This window comes from Poecilia latipinna, unplaced genomic scaffold (genome assembly GCF_001443285.1).
Source record: "Poecilia latipinna isolate Pla-1442-1.1 unplaced genomic scaffold, P_latipinna-1.0 Scaffold1881, whole genome shotgun sequence".
In the NCBI taxonomy this organism is placed as follows: domain Eukaryota; kingdom Metazoa; phylum Chordata; class Actinopteri; order Cyprinodontiformes; family Poeciliidae; genus Poecilia; species Poecilia latipinna.
Window position 1 is genome coordinate 214,319 of NW_015114497.1, and position 18,498 is coordinate 232,816.

Genomic DNA, 18,498 nt, shown 5'->3' on the forward strand with positions numbered 1-18,498 from the left:
TATATATATATATATATATATATATATATATATATATATATATATATATATATATATATATATATATATATATATATATATATATACACATATATATATATATATATATATATATATAAATAAAACAAAACAAAACAAAAAAAAAAACAAAAAAAAAACAGTGCTATCTTTTTTTATTAACTGGAATTAATTTTTGCTTGCTCTAATTTTTCTGCATGTGTTGCTATGGATACACTTGTTTCTTCTCTAACATGCATATGAGGTGTATGAGTAGTGTGAGTAGCATGATTGATATATATCAATACGGCCTTCCTCCTGGCTGATTGGTTGTTTCTGATCAAGGTTTGTACTTCTGCAGATCCCAGAAGAGCTAGATGTTTTTAATAGATTATCTGTCTTATATGATACTGTCACGGCATAATGACAGTTTCAGCAAATATGTCAAAACATATTTTAATAAAAGTTACTCTCTGCTTACCCTATAGCTGGTTCACCATAATTTAGCCAGCCACAAAAACTAAGGCTAGCTAGCAAGGCCACCAATGACGATGGAAAAACGTTTTTTATCTGTAAAGGTAAGTTGTGTCTCCACCAGCAAATTTAGAAGCGAGTACACAAGGATGATTGACAAAACTAATACACTCCTCCTGGCTGTGACTGATTGTTTTTGACCGGGTGCTGTGCATTTTTGTAGACTACAATAGTCACACTGGGAGGAGATAGATTTTTTTTTCACAGAGTATCTGTCTCATACCATACTGTCATGGCAGTTTTAAGAAACATATTTTGTAAAAACTACGTACTGCACTCGTAAGGAGGGAGAGGGCCGGGTATAATCAACTTTTTTAAGCTTCGTGTTTTAATGTTATTGCACCATACCAAAAGTGTTGCTTTGAATCATTTCATGCATGTTTGATGAAGCCTTGAATCTCCCATGGCAGCCATGCGGGTGTGTCTAAACGCTTGTGGATAGGAAGCACTTTTTCTCAGTCCTCATCTGACCTCCCACTCCACAGAGCACCCATCCCCCACAAAGCGCCACCAGACTACTGTCAGCAGCAATTGGTGCACCTGGTGGAACAGCGTTTGTTAAGCCTATGCAAACTAAAATGCTCCTAAGGGATGTACGGCACTATGGGAAAAGACTGGTGATGACGTGCTGTAGGGCTAGTGTACGAAAAGGGTAGGATGTTCCTAAAGAGACTGAGAATTTCAAGGCAACCATTCATCCTTTTGCTGTCACTTTACTGATGAGGTCTTTGTTTTATACTGTATCACTACATCACTGTTCTGTAATCCCATTTCTCCGCTGTCCTTTCATGGTTCATGTGGCTCTGTAACTACCCTCAAGATGGATAAAAGATGTAAAAATGGTGGTTCGACTTCAACCACACCATTTAGTGGTAGAACCAATCAGCTTAAGCCATAAAGAACATGTGCAGATCCATGAAGTACACATTCAAAAGTCAGAAGGAAGTTTCTGACCACAAATGCCTGATTTGAGTTAATGAAACTCTTCAGTCAAAATTCAAGGACTCAGATTAACAGCCTTATCACTGATTGTTTGTGAGAAAGGGGAGACTGAAAAAGTCATAAATATAGCGACAAAGTGGATAAGTTGAAAACAGTGATTCTTTAGTCCTGATCACAGCTACACTCACAACCTCCAAACAGTCATCAGCCATGATTCTTGGCTCCACCCACTTTGCTGGAATTTTCTGAAATTTGACAGGGTCAGTGCTTAGCTTTCAGAGGGGTGTTACACTTTAAAGCACAATTCATTTAACTTTGGTGCCTTTATTTTAGTGACAACCTAAATCCTAATGGATAAATATTTAGAGTGGATGTAGTATGCAAAATTCACGTTTTGCATGTTTTTTTTTTAAATAGTTTTTACTTCCAGTTGGGTCTCAACTGCTTCTAAAAACAGTGCTTTAAAAAAAAAAAAAAAAAAAACACACCCCAGTAAATTTATGTTTTTGGTGTCTGCAGAGCTTGGTCAGCTGGTTTTATCGCTGTGTGTGCTGTACAATGGATGCAGGAGGGTTATTGACTATCATCCAGAAACCACTGGCTGCATTTTTGTTGTTTGCACAGAAAGCTCAACTTCTGCTTTTCAAAACTGTAAGGTTGAATAATTGTGCATCTGCTTGCAGCCATTTTCATGTGCAAGTTTAAATGTTGAGCTGGGGGGCGTGGCCAGCAGCAGCACATTTGGATTTAAAGTGACAAGGGGCCCTAAAACAGCTCATTCTGAATGGGGCTCAAAATATCTAATATCTAAGAACGATTTTGAGCAAAGAAATTGACATACAAGTTTTGTATAGCCTATAGACCATTCATAACCTGTTTGAGGAAGGAAAATAGGCCACCTATAAGATAAAAGTTTGTTCTGGCAAATTAAAACTAAAGTAGGTCAATGTAATATAAACCAACATAAATCCACTAGATTTATGAAGCTTTATTAGACGTTTCCTTTAGAAAATAGAAAAAGGAAAAACAAATCTCCACTGATCCAGACAAGGACCAACATATAAAGCTTGAATAAATGATGGGCAGGAGATTAAACTCACCGCTGTAGCCAGAAGAAAGTGGTACGGGAGGAACTGCATTCGTAAGACGTCGTTAAACTTACGAATGCAGTGTAGCTCTATCCCGTTAGAGTCGTAGATGTGGAGCCACTTCTTCTGAGCCACAGCAAACATGTGTTCAGTGTGGAGCCACCTAAAGAAACACAGACCAAACTCTGTAAGACTCGGAAACACACAATGTGAATATTTGTGCACAGTGCAAATGTTTTTCTTTTCTTTCTTTAAACTTACTTGACATCATTGACAGACTCCATGACGTTTAGCTCACACATGAGCTGTTTGGACTGCCAGTCTACACAAGCTACATGGCCTCTCCGTCCACCCAGCAGCAGATGGCTGAAGCAAAAACAACACGACACCATGAACATTGATCAGGACGTGATCAGGACGAAGGAAGCATCATGACTTTCAAATTCCAACATGAAACCAAAAAGCTTTCTGAAAAAAAAAAAAATGTATGCTAAATTTGATTTTTCAAAACAAAATAAATAAATAAATTCTTATCTTCAAAATCATATCTTCAAGGCTTTCTAAGTCTTTCTAACAGAACACATTTATCTTCCTGTGAAATCTGACACAGGAAATCCAAACAGCCAGTCTTAAAAACCCCTTACAGCATCAGCAGACATTAACTACATATGAACGTTTGATGAAAGGACCAAATAACAAACAGAAATAAAAATTGCCCTGAAACATAACCACATGCTGTTTATTACTGTACCATTTATTACTGTATGACTGGTGAAACGGCTGAATTGATACATACGTCTGCATTCTTATTTATAAGATATATAGACATATCTGTTTTATTTCCTTTGTAAATTTTTGCATACAAGCAGAATGTTGACACATAGTGCAAGAAGCACAAGCACCTCACAGGACAGACAACATGGGTGAAAACCACACATTGAACGTTTTCACCCATGTGAAAACGTTGGGTTTTCACATGGGTGAAAACTCATGTGAAACATGCATAATGCATAGAAACATTATGCATGTTTCTATGTATAGAAACATGCATAATGTTTCTATGAATGAAGTTGTTTTTTCTGTTCCTGGGGGAAGGAGTTTTTATGCATCTGTGTGTGTGCAAGGGCAGGATGTGGTTAACTGTGAAGTATGTAAAGCAGGGGTATGAGCCACTTCATTTTCAGGGTCGTGGTTCTAATTTGAGTCAGAGCCTTGAAATGCTTCTGTCTTCGAATAAAGGACATTTCTGAACAGTTTTATCTGGCCTTTATAAAAGAATTTCCACAAAATTGGATAAGTAGTCCAATCATAATTAATCTTATATGCAAAAAAGAAAAAAAGAAAAAAAATGCATTTTCCAAATATAAATTACATTTGTTTAGCTTTGAGGTGACAAATACAACAAACAAAATTGCAAAGTCGAGCATGCTTGAGCTTTTAAAGCAGGTGTCATCTGTGTTTCATGATTAGTATGCTTGTTAACTAAAAAGATACTGAGTTGTTTAGTTTAAAATCTCATGGTGGTGACTGTAAGGAAGAAAGTGAATAGGAATCATAAATACCTGCAGGCTGACAATTAAAATGTTGTCAGCAGCTCTTTTGTTACTGTACCTGTTCACGTAACATAAATCATGTCTCATAAATCATAAGCCCAACAGCGAGTACGCATGTCAATACTCACCGTCCTGTTCTGCTGTAATCCAGGCGATATGGACCGAACTGACACAGTTTTAGATTAAAATGCTGTAAAGAGAGTTAAAAAAATAATTAAGAGGTAGCAGAAACCATCCATTTTGCAAATATGGTTTTGGTGCAATAAAATGTATTGTACAATGCATATGGCCTTGAAACAGTTTGATAAAAAAAAAAGAGAATAAATAAATTAAAAAAATAAATTGCAAATGGCTTGTTTCCTCATAGTTTTAGGTCAGTTAAGACTGCTCAAATGATTTCAATCTTTCTTCAAATTCAGATATTTAGGTACATCTCCAGAAAGTAACCTGGACATGTTGGGTGTCGGACCATGTATTTCTCACTGCTGACCTAACTGGTGAAACAAATTCGTAGGCCACCTTGCTCACGCACTTTTTCAACTTACTTGACAGATTTTCTATGGGACATAAGTCAGGGGTTTTGGTGGACTGCTCCAAAACACTGACTTTGTCAACCACATGTTACTGTGTAGCACATTTTGGGACTACACTTAGAGTCAATGTCCAACTTACTGGTTAACATGAGATGTTAACCAGTAACATCTCATGTTACTGGTTAACATGAGATGTTAACCAGTAACATCTCATGTTACTGGTTAACATGAGATGGTGCATTAGCATTTACACTGATGTCCTTCTCTCATGATGCAATTTATTTTGAGAAGTTCACCAGCCCCTGTTGTGGCAAACACGTGTTTTTGGACTTGCAAGCTCTTAAATTTCTCTTTCAAATTCAAGGATGCTCATTAGGACCAACCTCTTCAATTTCTGTTTCTTTGGACCTTAGGTGAGAGCAAGGAACACTTGCTTCTTTAAGAATATTGGAAACCACATGGGTACCTCTAATTAGCGTGAAAGTTGTGAAGAAGCATAAAAAGACATTATATTCTCATACGGCTAAATTTAAATGCATTGTGATCTTAAATCATGTTCATTTCTGAATGTGAAGAAAGTAGAAATTACTCGCTTGTCTTTTTGACATTTAACAAACAGAAATAATGATAATCAGAAATGACCTAAAACAGGAAACATTTAGGTTAATTCAATACCAGACTGTGAGATAAAAAGGTTGTGCTGTTTTTATGCAGAATATGCAAATATCTGGTTTTAAACTGGGTGACTAAAACCAGATACTCGGTTTTGTAGGTGTTTTGTTTGTGTGCAAAAAGTCTCTTTGCCATTGAAGTGTCAAGCTCTCCAGTGCCCCCTAGTGACTCTTCCACTGAAATTTATACAGTATATTTTGGCATGATGGCAATTTATTATTTAAAATTTTTACAAATATTTTACCCAATTATTAAACCATTTCCTCTGATTGAATAAAGTTAAACAGTCTTTTCGTAACAAACATACTGGTTTGATGAGTTATGGTATAAAAACAAATTATGGTTATCTACTACAAACTTCTATATGTAAAAAAGAACTTTACTTCTGCAGTGTCTTTAGAGTAATAGTTCATGTAAAACCTTTGTACCTTTGCTCCAGATGTAATGTCCACAGCATCAGCAATATCCTCCTGTGAGATCATGCACGTATCCTCATCTTCATCTCCTTCTAAAAAGCTGACATCAGACAGAGAAATGGTTTAAAGTGAAATGGCTTCAGATATATAGCATTATTTTTTTTACAAAGTAGTGCATATTTTTTTCCAAGAAAATTACCCTGCGTCTTCTGGCAGCAGGAGGTCAAATCGAGCGGCTTGTTTCTGGGCCATTTCTGAAGCTTCCTCTGAGCGAGTGATGATGTCCTTCAGCTTGTAATGATGCTGAAGAGGCTGAAGCGACACCAGAGAAGTACAGAGATGAGCTACAAAGACAGCCAGCTGCACAATGTGGAAACAGTTTGTGCACAAAGGTGCTTACCTTCTGAATTTTGCCTTTTCTCTTGAATTTCTCCAGCTTGTCTTTCGGGATAGGAGGAGGCCCGGGGAAAGGGTCGGATTTCTGAAAGACAATTATTTACAAAGTTATAAAATTATGTCTTTATAAATTAAGACAAAATGGGGGGTACAAATATTGTAGAGCCTTTGTTGCTACAACATCGTTTCAGGATGTTCAGTTAGGCATAATCTTTATAGTAAATTTCAATCATTAGCAGCTTTTTCCACAGTATTTATGGGATAGTTGAGTAATAAACTGATGGCAACAGCCAGTCAGTAACAAGGTTATAATAAATTACCTAACTACTTTGCATGTATTAGGGCTGCACAGTATATTGCAAATTGATTATTACTGTAATATTATTGTATGCATTATGCAAATTGCAAAAAAATGCCTGGCTAAGTATGAGCTAATTACCTAAATACCATACACTCAGTCTATGTCTTGTTTAACATGACATAAAAGACAAGAGATGATAAAGAGATTATTAAGAAACTTCAGCAGTTATCGGCTAGAAGCAACTTGTTTAATAAAACCTTGTTGCTGAGATAGAAATGTTACCAAGTCTCTCAGCTTAAATAATCCAGAACCAGATTTGTAATAACGAAGTTAAAGAAGGCTAACTTAATAACATAAACCTAATATACAATAGATTTTAGCCCTGTTAAAAATTATCTGAAGGCATCATTTCAGCCATCTATCATGTCAGTCTGATTTGATTAGAAAAGCAGAATGTTTCCTCCAGAAAATATTTCTCGTAAACTCCAGTGACATAAAGAAGTCACTTCATTCTAAGAAAATATTAAATACTGACTTATATTCTGCAGGGATGCGGTTGTTTAATCTCAGTTAGCTTTTCATGCTCTTACCCCCGATATGACTTTCTTCCCACCATCCGGCTGTTCATCTCGCTTCCTTTTCTTTTTTATTCGATTCTGTTGCCTCTTCTGCTGCTCAGGTTGTCCTTCAGTTTTGTTGTCATCTTTCGTTTTGCCTTCTGTCCCCTGCCAGTAACGAACTGGACGCTGGTGGAAATGACCAAAGAGCGGCAGTTTAACAGCATTAACATACAACAACATACAGTTTAAAGCATTCATTTCAACACTGAAACGGGGCCGGCAGGGTCTAATTTGCTGCTATTGTGGGGTTTCATTAAAAAAAAGAAAAAAAAAACCCCTCAAAGAATACAAATTAATTCATACCTTTTTCTTTTTTTCCACGTGTGAAACATTCACATCTGCCTCGCTGGGAGACGCCATGTTTGTTGTGTACGTTTTTGAAGTTCCTGTTGCGTCACTTCTGCTTCATCATTTCCGGATTTCTTGTTAATTATTTTTCTATTTCTTGATTTTTATTTATTTATTTTTTGGCACATTTTCGCAAATAATGTAATTTTTCAGCGTGTAATATAAAATCCTTCGAATTAGAGTATTACCTCCAGAAAGGAATGGTGCTTGAAAATGTTTCTCGTAAACTCTAGTGACATAAAGAAGTCACTTCATTCTAAGAAAATATTAAATACTGTCTTATATTCTGCAGGGATGCGGTTGTTTAACCAACCAAACTATAAAAAGACTGAATGCAGATTCAGGCTTAAGATGGACATTCTGAACAATCAGAAGCTGTTTTTTTTCCCTCTCGATAATACAGTTGTTTCATTTATTCCTGTTACTTTGGCATGCAAAGCTTATAACTACGACTGTGTACTGGGCTACTGAATATGGGGGAAAAAAAGGAATACATTTCCACCAACAGACTCAGAACTTGTGGTATTGCTCTGGGAGATTTTATGGAGAATACAAGGAGATTTCTGAGCTTCAAAAATCTAAAATTTGCAAGAATGCAGAAGACCTTGAAGAGACATTTTTCTCCAAAGAAACCCCTTCAGACTGTTTGGGGGCATCTAGGAAAAGGCTTGTCTGGAGAATCAAAGGCGGAAGCTACCAGGAGTCCAGTGTAATGCCCGTCCTGAACATGTTCTAAGACAAATCTTGCCAAATATCCAGGAACAAATTAGTATAAAGCTTTTTTCAAACATGATGGAGCTGCACGCCACAAGGTAAGAGTGAAAATGAAGCGGTTCAGGTAATAAGAGACCAGTCAGGAAACTACTCAAAAAGCCAATAAATCAAACAGACCAGACAACCTCAAAGCACCGATCAAGTAAGAAGGGGCTATCAACACACAGTGTTTAGCCCTGAAGCTGGAACACCTTTATGACAGAGTAGAACGAGACAGGATTGATGAAGAAAAGAAGTCGCTGTTAATAAATAAAGTTTGCATAAACTTTACAGTATTCTCAACAAAAGGCATTAAAACCATGTAAACATCATCAAATAATCCAACATTGAAGCAGCAAACGTGCTTCACAAACAAAAATGAAGTGTTTATTTAATGGTTAAAATAACCAACTATGTTCGGCTAACAGGAATAATTTAGCAGTTTTATTCAACCCTGGTTAACTTGATCTCCAGTCGAAGAAACAAAAGTTTAAAGAAAAAAAAAAAACTATTCAATAATATCCGTTTGTTGGGTAAAGTGTGAAAATGATTGTTGAAATAAAAAAATAAATTAAAAAAAACACCTTCACACGTCCATTCAATTTAATGAAAATCCTACCAGAGGCAGTAAAATACTTTGAACAATGTTGTGATGGAAAACCTTCAGTGTTACCACCAACTTGAGCGCTGCTGCAGACCAGACATCCTCTCAGAGAGACAGCACTCCTTGAGCAGTGCAAACATTGTACAGTAACATTGGGCTTGAGAAACTGTCGTATCCACCAAATTTCCCAGATCGCGATCTTGTCCAGCATTTTTGGGATGTACTGGACAAAAAGCTTTGACTTACTTAATTCACAGTCTAAAGGATATGTTGCCAACATCTTTGTACAAGAAACCACAGCACAGGAGGCACAAACAATTCTGGGTCTACAGCTTATAACGTTATCCTTCTTCATCAGTATTAACTATTAATAATGTCACCTTCTGTAACAACGAAAACTATTTATTTGAAGCATTTTTGCACACGTTGATGATAAAAGGATTCTAAATGGGCTGATCTCAGCTAGTTTTGCATGCTCTCACCCTCGATATGACTTTCTTCCCACCATCCGGCTGTTCATCTCGCTTCCTTTTCTTTTTTATTCGATTCTGTTGCCTCTTCTGCTGCTCAGGTTGTCCTTCAGTTTTGTTGTCATCTTTCGTTTTGCCTTCTGTCCCCTGCCAGTAACGAACTGGACGCTGGTGGAAATGACCAAAGAGCGGCAGTTTAACAGCATTAACATACAACAACATACAGTTTAAAACATTCATTTCAACACTGAAACGGGGCCGGCAGGGTCTAATTTGCTGCTATTGTGGGGTTTCATTAAAAAAAAGAAAAAAAAAACCCTCAAAGAATACAAATTAATTCATACCTTTTTCTTTTTTTCCACGTGTGAAACATTCACATCTGCCTCGCTGGGAGACGCCATGTTTGTTGTGTACGTTTTTGAAGTTCCTGTTGCGTCACTTCTGCTTCATCACTTCCGGATTTCTTGTTTATTTTTCTATTTCTTGATTTTTATTTATTTTTTTTTTTTGCACATTTTCGCAAATAATGTAATATTTCAGCGTGTAATATATAATCCTTCGAATTAGAAAAGCAGAATATTGTAAATAAATTACATTTATTTCTTTTTTTTTAACATTAGATCTTTGCCAAACTTACACCCTGCTTTACTTACACTCCACTATTCACAAATTAATGTTGCTTAGATTTCACATGATTGTCGTAATGTTTTTTTGTTTTTGTTGTAAACAACAAACTTTCTACATTGAAAAAATATTAATATTTTCAATGCAAAATATGTAAAATATTTAAAAGCAACATTAATATATTAATAGAATCTATTTCATTTTTAAATGATTCTGTCATGGGTTGTTTTGTTGAAGAAGGGCCAAAATACAAATAAGAGCTTGAAAGTAGTTTGGTGAATTGACAACTTTAATAATAAAAATAACAAAAATCAAAGGGAAGGCACAGAGACAACAGGAAATGAAAATAGCCAGGAAACAATGGGAAAACCAGTGAACATAAACACAGAAGAGACATGACATCCTGACATGGGAACAGGTGAGTGTAATCAGGGGAATGTTGAATAGCTGTGAGAGAGGACTGAGAGAAGGAAACTTAACACAGATAACACACAGGAAGGTTAACTAAACAAAATGCCTAATACCATGATAAGAGGATAAATAAAAAAATAAATACATAAATAACAGAACACATTAAATAATAAAGAAACTCAACACCTGGAATAAAGTATAGCTTACTAACATAAATAAACCCAGAAAGAATCAGAAAACAAAAAATTGTTCCAGTATTGATTTACACAAACCACATTTCAGTTATGCTCAGTTTTGGTGAGAAAAAAACAAAAAAAAAAAACAAGTTTTTCATGCATTCTTCTAAATCTGAGCACATATTTATCTGTCATAAAGTTAAGACATTTTATTGATCAAATGTATTCTTTATTATGTCAGAAGACATGAAGCTTTGGAGTTTTAAAGGCTTTTTCAATTTATGAACTTCACTTGTAACTGAGAAAACATAAAGGTAAAAGTTCAAACATGTTGCAATGAGGAGCAGCTGGAAGTTGAAACCTATTCAGGAAGAGCGACTATGCTAACAGTGAAGAGTTATGTAATTTGAAAAGCAGAGCGCCGATCAGCTCTCCAGTACAAACAGGAAACTCCAGGAAGGAAAGGCAGACCAAGTCCAGTTGCAGCATGTCTCTCGATTTCAGCAAGGTATGTGATTTCTTGCTGGTTTTCTTAGTTTGTCCTTCTGCGACTTCCTCTTTTAACATTGCAATCTTATGGAGTTCAGCTCTTTTAAGCTCTTGTGAAGTGAAAAGATTGCTTATTTGAGGATGTTGCTTTAAATGAACACAGGACTGTGAGTGGATTTAATGATTTCAGCAAAGAGTTGAACTCCCACTCCATTCTTTTCTCAGTGCCTCTAGAGCTTTCACTAAACTATGTAGCCTCAGGCGTTCTCACTGAATACTACACAAAACATTTGATCCATTTGCTTCCTTGAAAGTTTTTTTTTTTTTTTTTTGTAAAATCTTGAGTTTCTTGGTCATAATGCAAATCTGATTCTTTCTCATCTTCAATCAATTAATCAAATTTTATTTGTATAGCACATTTCAGCAGCAAGGCATTTCAAAGTGCTTTACATAATTAAAATAAAAACAGCATGTGAGAAAGAGTTAAAAAAAAAACATCATTAAAACGCAAACAGTGAGAAAGAGAAATAAAAAGCTGTCTCTAGTCAAACGGCATTTGACAAGGACTTTAACCTCTCTTTAACTTTAATGGTTTGATGTCAGTTTTTACTTTCCTTTATCAAAGATGGATGTGTCTTCCCGGCCAAAGCTGTTTGATTTCCATGGAGTCGCAATGATTCCTATTTTCACAGCAAACTGGGAAAATGTCCAAAATTTTCAGGCCAGACCAGATGATATACTAATAGCAACATATCCAAAAGCAGGCAAGTCTACATAATCTTTACATGTGTTTTATCAATCACAGATTTCTGTGTGTGTGTGTGTGTGTGTGTAGGTGTGTAGGTGTGTGTGTGTGGGTCATTAATCATATCTGCCTCTCTTCGTCTCCTCAGGGACCACATGGGTCTCTCAAATCCTTGACTTGCTGTATTTTGGCAAGACGTCTCCGGAGCGTCTGACTTCACTCCCCATCTATGAGAGAGTGCCTTTTTTGGAGATGTCCATCCCAAACTTGTTGTCAGGTCAAAGAAAAGATGCATTCTTCACGTATAATAGCCTCACTTTAAACTTCCAACTGCACATCATAAAACATCGTAATCTGTAGGACTTGTGTTTGTTTGTCACTTCAGTTTGATGTTTTTAGAGTGTCTTGTTTTTTTGTTGCTCTTTTTGTTTTAGCTTAGTTGTGTTTCCTATTTAGTGATGCTTTTATTTATACCGATGTTTTGCTGCATTCATTAGTTGTTTCCCAGGTGTTTCTTTGCAATGTCTTCCTATTTTAGGTCATTGACCTCCGACCTCCCAGTAATATCCTCCCCATTATAAGTAGCCCTTCTGGTTTTGCCAGTATTGTCAGATCAATCTGGTATGCACTATGCTGTTTCAGTACAGATTTTATGCTTTTGCCCCCCTGATCAGATTACATTTTTATACATGGACTCCTCTTGTTATTGAGTAGGCTTTTGTATTTGTTTCACCCCCTTCTGTCAGTGATTTGGTACTACCTGACAGAAGGGTTTAAGCAGCCCACACTGAGAAATTAGTGCAAAAAGCAAAGCAGCAGAAGAAGACATCTTTATGCATTTTTTTGTTTGTATGCTTATACAGGAAAAGACCAGGCAGATAAGCTTCCTACCACCCCTCGACTCATCAAAACCCATTTTCCTGTTCAATTTGTACCAAAGTCATTCTGGGAGCAGAACTGCCGGGTAATGAGGCTTTACTGTTTGCATTTTCTTAACATGACCAGAACGAGTTGAAATACTGAACGGTGCTGATATTTATTTTCTCACAGCAATGGTACATTTTTTTTACAAACGTCTGTTTCTTTGGTAGATGATCTATGTAGCCCGCAATGCAAAAGACAACATGGTGTCTTATTACCACTTCGACTGCATGAACAATGTCCAACCTGCAGCTGGAGACTGGAACAGCTTTTTCCAGAGATTCATGGAGGGAGACAGTATGTATGAAATCATCGCCTTCTATGTGTTCATACTTTAATAACGTCCATATTGCAAGCCTTTCCATCCATGCATTCTATGTACCTGCAAAAGAGACACCAAACATTGTTAAAAATAAAATATCAATATCTTGGGTTGGTTGAAAAGGATGTAAACTGATGTAATTGGCATCCAGCATACAGGTGACTATTTCCTTTTAATTCTATAAATTGTTTCCACAAGTTTTGTCTGTATTTGGCTTATTTTTATTCAATAAATGAGAGTCATTTTTCTTACTTTAAGATGGTCTTATAAGTTTGTAAAGACTTCAATTTAAAGAAGGTGCATTTTCTTCTGGATGATATACACAATTCCTCCACAATAAGCCTGCCTTCTACTGTTAATCTACCATCCAGTGGTGTTTGGCTCCTGGTATGACCATGTGACCAACTGGTGGAAGAAGACACAAACCCATTCAAACATCCACTACATGTTCTACGAAGATATGATTGAGGTAATTTGTTTTAATCTTTCACAGATTTCTCCTTATTTTACACCTAAAAGGTGATGAAACATGGATGACTTCTGATCATGTTTGCAGGACACTGGACGGGAAATAGAGAAACTCTGCTCCTTTATCGGATTGACTCCCTCTGCTGAGGAGAAGGAAATGATCAGAACTGGAGTGCAGTTTGACAACATGAAAAAGAACAAGATGGCCAACTACTCCACACTGCCAGTCATGGATTTCAAGGTGTCTCCCTTCATGAGAAAAGGTTTGATGAATAAGTTCATGTTGTAAGAGATGTCACAATCAACTTCCAAACACCAGTGCAGTCAACTTATGCCTGTATTTCTGCAGGAAAAGTTGGTGACTGGAAGAATTACTTCACTGTGGCACAGAACGAAGAGTTTGATGCAGACTACAAGAGAAAGATGAAGGACCCTGCCCTGCATTTCCGCTGTGAACTCTGACAAAAATAGATGACAAACACAACTGCAATGAAAAAAAAAGAGATTTTTATTATCAAATAGGAATAGTAATGTAACCTTGAAATGTAAAGAAAAAATGAACATAAGCCTATTTTGTACTAATTTTAAACAATATAATTATTTTGTAATATTTAAATAACAACCATCAGATTTCATTTTTTAGATTTTAAAATGAATAAAAATATTGCATTTCCCAAAGAGATGATGGCTATATTTTTTTTCTATGTGATGTTAATATTTGTAATTCATTTCAAACAGATCTTATAACTATTACTGGGACTCTTATTGTCATGCTGTTCTGGAAATTATGTAAAATTATGTAAATTAAAAATGTTAAAGCTATCATGTTTTTTTTTTAATATATGTATATATAGATTTGTGATGTTTGAAAGACAACAAAACAAATTCAGTTTTGGTAAAACAATAATCGGATGAAACAGTTCTGTATTTATTATAATCTAACAAAGTAGCTGTTTATTGAACTCATCAAAATCCCTAAAGAAAAACAACTTGTGCAAGATGAAGTTATCATGTTCAGTTACCCAAATTCAGTTGGGACCAATACGGACAAGAGTATGAATTTAATCCTCAATGGTCAGTTCTTTCTATGACATTACACTTTCCTGTACCCTAAGCTGACTACTGATCTGAGTCTTGGTATATGGTTGTGTGGGATCTGTGAGTGTAAATGGACGAACTTGGCTGCAGTGGGAAGTGCTGTGACTGTTTACTCAGTTCATTTACAAAGAGGAAACCCCCACACCCTCATGGACTGCTAAGTAAGGAAACTGATGATGAAAGGTTTAAATACCGCTACTTTTGGAGAAACACAAGAAGCTAGAGAGACCACATTTAGAAATCTAAACATGAAAGAAAGGTGGATAAATGCCAACAAGTAAACATGAGAGAACAGTAACTACAAAGAGCATGACAGGGTTGAAGAATGGGTCAAACAGCGAACAAAAAGATGACAATGAACCTCAGAAAAGAGAATGACGGGAAAACGAGAAGCAAATCAAGGAAAGGGGAAGACAAATTACCAAAAATAAACTGTGATCTGCAAAGAAACAAAAAGCCAAAACCAAAATAAATGAACAAAAGAATAACACAAAACCACCACATGAATAAAAGCCTGAAGATTAATGACAGAACTATTTCTTAAGCAAGAACATCAGACCTTGTTCGAGTCACCAAGACGACAAATGCTCTATTGAAACTGAGGAAGTTGTGCAAGATGTCACCCTGAATATTACACAACAAACTAATCACTGTAGTTCAGAAGATCCTCATATGACTACACAGTAAGAAGGTAAGGTAAGTTTGGCTTTATTCTACTTAAAGATGAACATATAATGTCATAGTGTAAATGAACTGATGAACAGGAACATCGACCGACAGTTTTGTAAAAACTCTATGTGCTCACAGAGATAAAAATCCGAAAGCTTGGGTCACACATTTAATTGACCATCTGGAGACTGAGAATGAGAATAACCAAACACTGCCAGCAACATAATGCAAAATGATCAGAAGACAGAGCAAATTTTAATTAGGTTTTATGTTTCAATATCCACATTCATCTGTTTAAATGAGTGTGGTTTAGAAATAGTCTAAATGAGAACATTTAGAGTTTAGACATTAGGCTTCATTATCCCTAGGAGGACATTTGTTTTCATAACATAGTACTGAGTCTTGAAAGACAAAGAAAGTGTAATTAATGAAATCATAATTTGAAACGGTGTATTGTAATTACTCACATTATTATTATTATTTTTGTCTAATCTTAATATGTGATCATCCGAAACTGTTACTTGTGTGTTCAAGTTCTGGTTATTTGCTTATGTCTTTCCATTTTAATTTATTCCTTGTGTTGGTTCATTTATTCTCATTGATTGTACTTTAATCTTGCTTCCTTCAGGTTTTTCCCCCTAAGTTCTCTCTGTTTTGTCAGTCTGTCACCTCTTTCCTCAGTCTGCTGTCCTTCTCAGCTGATCTAATCCCCTGATTTGCTTTTTTTTCCCTCCACTTTCATTCAGCTGCTTTCCATTGTCATCTGATAAGCTAATTTGGTCTCTTTGTCGCTTCTGCTTCTCGTTTAACCCTTGTGCATGCGAGGTCAGAGGCAAACGTAGAGGACTGTGGAAAATGATACAAGTTTTACGTGTGTGGGGTCGGTTGGACCCCATTTCTGGACACAAGGGTTAAATCTTTTTCTGTCCTCACTGGCTCCTTCTTGCTCTAGCTGTTCCCTGCTGTTCTGTTGCACTCTCAGTGGTCTCTTTTAATCATGCATTCTTTGACAGTTCAGAAGTCTTGTTTGTACGTTGATCCTGCTTTAAACTTACAATACACAACAGAAACATTTAATAAGAATGACAAAAAGGCAACTGCAATATAAATTTGTAGGTGAGCAAAAACTTCTCACAGCATTATTTGCTTAACAGATGTTCTTAATTTTGGAGTTCTACTTTTTGAGGATGGTCTTTCACTGCTGAATGTGGTCTGAAACATCTCTATTTATTTAAGACATAATGAGAATAAAATAAATCTTTAATGGTATTCATAGATGGAGTTGCCGCCTCGTCCAACTTTGTTTGACTTCCATGGAGTCTCCATGACCAAATACTTCACTGACAACTGGGAGAATATTCAGAGCTTCAAGGCAAGGCCAGATGATATTCTAATAGCTACTTACCCTAAAGCAGGTGAGCTCAAGTAGGGACAATAATTACTTTAATTTCATTGTATTATATTTATGTTTTGTAATTGAAAATGTTTCCATCCCAGGAACCACATGGGTTTCCTACATCCTGGATCTTCTCTACTTTGGGGAAGCAGACTGTCGTTCTTCTGTTCCTCTGCAAGAAAGAGTGCCTTTCCTGGAGATCAGTGAGCCTTCTCGACCTAAAGGTTTAATCCTAGACAACACACACATTTGTACATCTTTTTGCATTATAATCCAATTGAATCTTTATTCTTGTGGGTTAAGGATCTGTTGTCAAAAGGATCCTTTTTTTTTTTTTTTTTTAATGAGCCATGCTAAGCTGCTGAATCTAAACATGTCAAGTTGTGTATGTCATCAACTGCAATCGTATCCATCTCCCAAGGTAAAGATTTGGCAGACCAGCTCCCCACTGCTCCTCGTCTCATTAAAACCCATCTACCAGTTCAGTTTGTGCCAAAATCCTTCTGGGAGCAACGCAGCAGGGTAAAACGACATGCAACACACATGCACAATTCAGGAAACCAACAGAAGAAATCTAAATTGTTGTTTATGTCTTAACAGATTGTATATGTGGCACGTAATGCAAAAGACAGCGCGGTTTCCTATTTCCATTTTGGACGTATGAACCGTGTTCTGCCAGAACCAGGGGACTGGAGCTGCTTTCTGCAAAACTTCATGCAGGGAAAGGGTAGGTACAATGTTAGAGAGCCACAGCAGAATATATAACTTCCATCCAACATGTGAGCAAACACCTTCTATGCTTCCAGTTGTGTTTGGATCGTGGTATGAGCATGTGAATACCTGGTGGGACCAGAAGCAGACTTATTCTAATCTTCACTACATGTTCTATGAAGACTTGATTGAGGTAAGGGGAGTTGTGCTTAAAACGACAAGCAGGCCTACAGTTTGAAATGGCCTCCTTTCCATTTCTGAAAGAACAGCTGGACTTCATGCTAATGCAGTGTTTCTCAACCCTGGTCCTCACCGGCCCCCTGTCCTGCACGTTTTAGGTATTTCCCTTCTGCCACACACCTGAATTGTATCTCTGGGTGATTAACAGGCTTCTGCAGTACTTGATGGTCATGCAATCATTTGAATCAGCTGTTCTGGAATAGAGGCACATCTAAAACATGCAGAGCAGGAGGGCGTTGAAGACCAGGGTTGAGAAATACTGTGCTAATGTGTTAACTCAGCCTTTTGATCCTGGTGTGTTGAACAAGGGGCAAATCCTTTTATTAAAAATGTTTTTGTAATTTTTTTTTCCGTCTAATGTAATTTATGAATTGTCCTACAGACAGTTGTTGTAATAATTGTACTTGGCTTCAGTTTCTTTCTTTTAACATGTTGTCTTTAATCATTTTTAGGACTCTGGACAGGAAATCAGCAGACTTTGTTCTTTTCTGGGCTTGTCTCCAACAGCTGAGCAAAGGGAACTTGTCCAAGCTAAAGTGACGTTTGACAATATGAAACAAAACAAAGTAACCAACTTCTCCACTGTCCCAATGATGAATCAAAGTGTATCTCCTTTCATGAGGAAAGGTCTGTAAAAATCTTTTTTAAAGATCAGACATTTTCACTAGTTTTATCACTGATTCAACTCCTTATTTCCAGGAAGAGTAGGAGACTGGAAGAACCATTTCACAGTCTCCCAGAATGAACAGTTTGAAGAAGACTTCAAGAACAAAATGAAGAACACTGCTCTCGTCTTTCGCAATGAAATTTAAGGACCTTGTCTAAAGCCTCACGTTGTTAGCACAGGAAGAAACTCCTGCGGAGTTTTCACCTTTCTTAATGTACATGCTGTGTTTTCTTTGCACATTATGCATCTGTTGTTGCACTTTAGAACTGAGTAAAATGAATGTGGAAGAGAATTTAAATTATTTCTCCTTTGAGGCAAATAGACATCCAATAAA

The 18,498-nt window shown here is 36.5% G+C and overlaps 3 protein-coding genes across 7 annotated transcripts in view; 2 read left to right on the plus strand and 1 right to left on the minus strand.

Moving 5' to 3' along the window:
* wdr46 (WD repeat domain 46) overlaps window positions 1-9,664 on the minus strand; it is a 17,774-nt gene extending 8,110 nt beyond the window's left edge. Inside the window, exons 1-9 of one of the 2 annotated variants that reach the window (XM_015015097.1) lie at window positions 9,572-9,664; window positions 9,240-9,395; window positions 7,023-7,178; window positions 6,136-6,216; window positions 5,935-6,047; window positions 5,748-5,835; window positions 4,243-4,304; window positions 2,823-2,927; window positions 2,574-2,724 (exon numbers count right to left, since the gene is read on the minus strand). In XM_015015097.1, coding sequence (XP_014870583.1) covers window positions 2,574-2,724; window positions 2,823-2,927; window positions 4,243-4,304; window positions 5,748-5,835; window positions 5,935-6,047; window positions 6,136-6,216; window positions 7,023-7,178; window positions 9,240-9,395; window positions 9,572-9,628 — 969 coding nt within the window. In that variant the 5' untranslated portion in view covers window positions 9,629-9,664. Of the gene's footprint in view, window positions 1-2,573; window positions 2,725-2,822; window positions 2,928-4,242; window positions 4,305-5,747; window positions 5,836-5,934; window positions 6,048-6,135; window positions 6,217-7,022; window positions 7,179-7,355; window positions 7,467-9,239; window positions 9,396-9,571 lie in introns of those variants that run through there. The other variant, XM_015015098.1, reaches the window with a different exon arrangement.
* Window positions 9,665-10,613: 949 nt separating this feature from the next.
* On the plus strand, window positions 10,614-13,877 carry LOC106934924 (cytosolic sulfotransferase 3-like). Its single transcript, XM_015015099.1, has 8 exons — window positions 10,614-10,946; window positions 11,553-11,691; window positions 11,821-11,949; window positions 12,536-12,636; window positions 12,764-12,890; window positions 13,287-13,384; window positions 13,472-13,646; window positions 13,733-13,877. Exons 1-8 carry the CDS (start codon window positions 10,926-10,928, stop codon window positions 13,843-13,845), a joined length of 903 nt encoding a protein of 300 aa, XP_014870585.1. The 5' UTR covers window positions 10,614-10,925; the 3' UTR covers window positions 13,846-13,877.
* Window positions 13,878-13,984: 107 nt separating this feature from the next.
* On the plus strand, window positions 13,985-18,456 carry LOC106934925 (cytosolic sulfotransferase 2-like). 4 transcript variants are annotated; one of them, XM_015015102.1, is made up of 8 exons: window positions 13,985-15,177; window positions 16,427-16,565; window positions 16,648-16,770; window positions 16,968-17,068; window positions 17,147-17,273; window positions 17,353-17,450; window positions 17,950-18,124; window positions 18,197-18,456. In XM_015015102.1, exons 2-8 carry the CDS (start codon window positions 16,427-16,429, stop codon window positions 18,307-18,309), a joined length of 876 nt encoding a protein of 291 aa, XP_014870588.1. In that variant the 5' UTR covers window positions 13,985-15,177; the 3' UTR covers window positions 18,310-18,456. The 4 variants fall into 4 exon arrangements, with proteins under 4 accessions (XP_014870588.1, XP_014870587.1, XP_014870589.1 ...); XM_015015101.1 differs by having other exon boundaries at window positions 13,985-15,172; XM_015015103.1 differs by lacking the exon at window positions 13,985-15,177 and adding an exon at window positions 15,628-16,266 and having other exon boundaries at window positions 16,648-16,749.
* The last annotated feature ends 42 nt before the right edge of the window (window positions 18,457-18,498 follow it).

Bases quoted from the DNA above. Each gene is read 5' to 3' on its own strand.
- LOC106934925 (XM_015015102.1), top strand. From the start codon at position 16,427: ATGGAGTTGCCGCCTCGTCCAACTTTGTTTGACTTCCATGGAGTCTCC. The intron at 16,566-16,647 runs GTGAGCTCAAGT...TTTCCATCCCAG, and splicing joins AGCTACTTACCCTAAAGCAG to GAACCACATGGGTTTCCTAC. The intron at 17,274-17,352 runs GTAGGTACAATG...CTATGCTTCCAG, and splicing joins AAACTTCATGCAGGGAAAGG to TTGTGTTTGGATCGTGGTAT.
- LOC106934924 (XM_015015099.1), top strand. From the start codon at position 10,926: ATGTCTCTCGATTTCAGCAAG. The intron at 10,947-11,552 runs GTATGTGATTTC...CCTTTATCAAAG, and splicing joins TGTCTCTCGATTTCAGCAAG to ATGGATGTGTCTTCCCGGCC. The intron at 12,891-13,286 runs GTATGTATGAAA...TCTACCATCCAG, and splicing joins GAGATTCATGGAGGGAGACA to TGGTGTTTGGCTCCTGGTAT.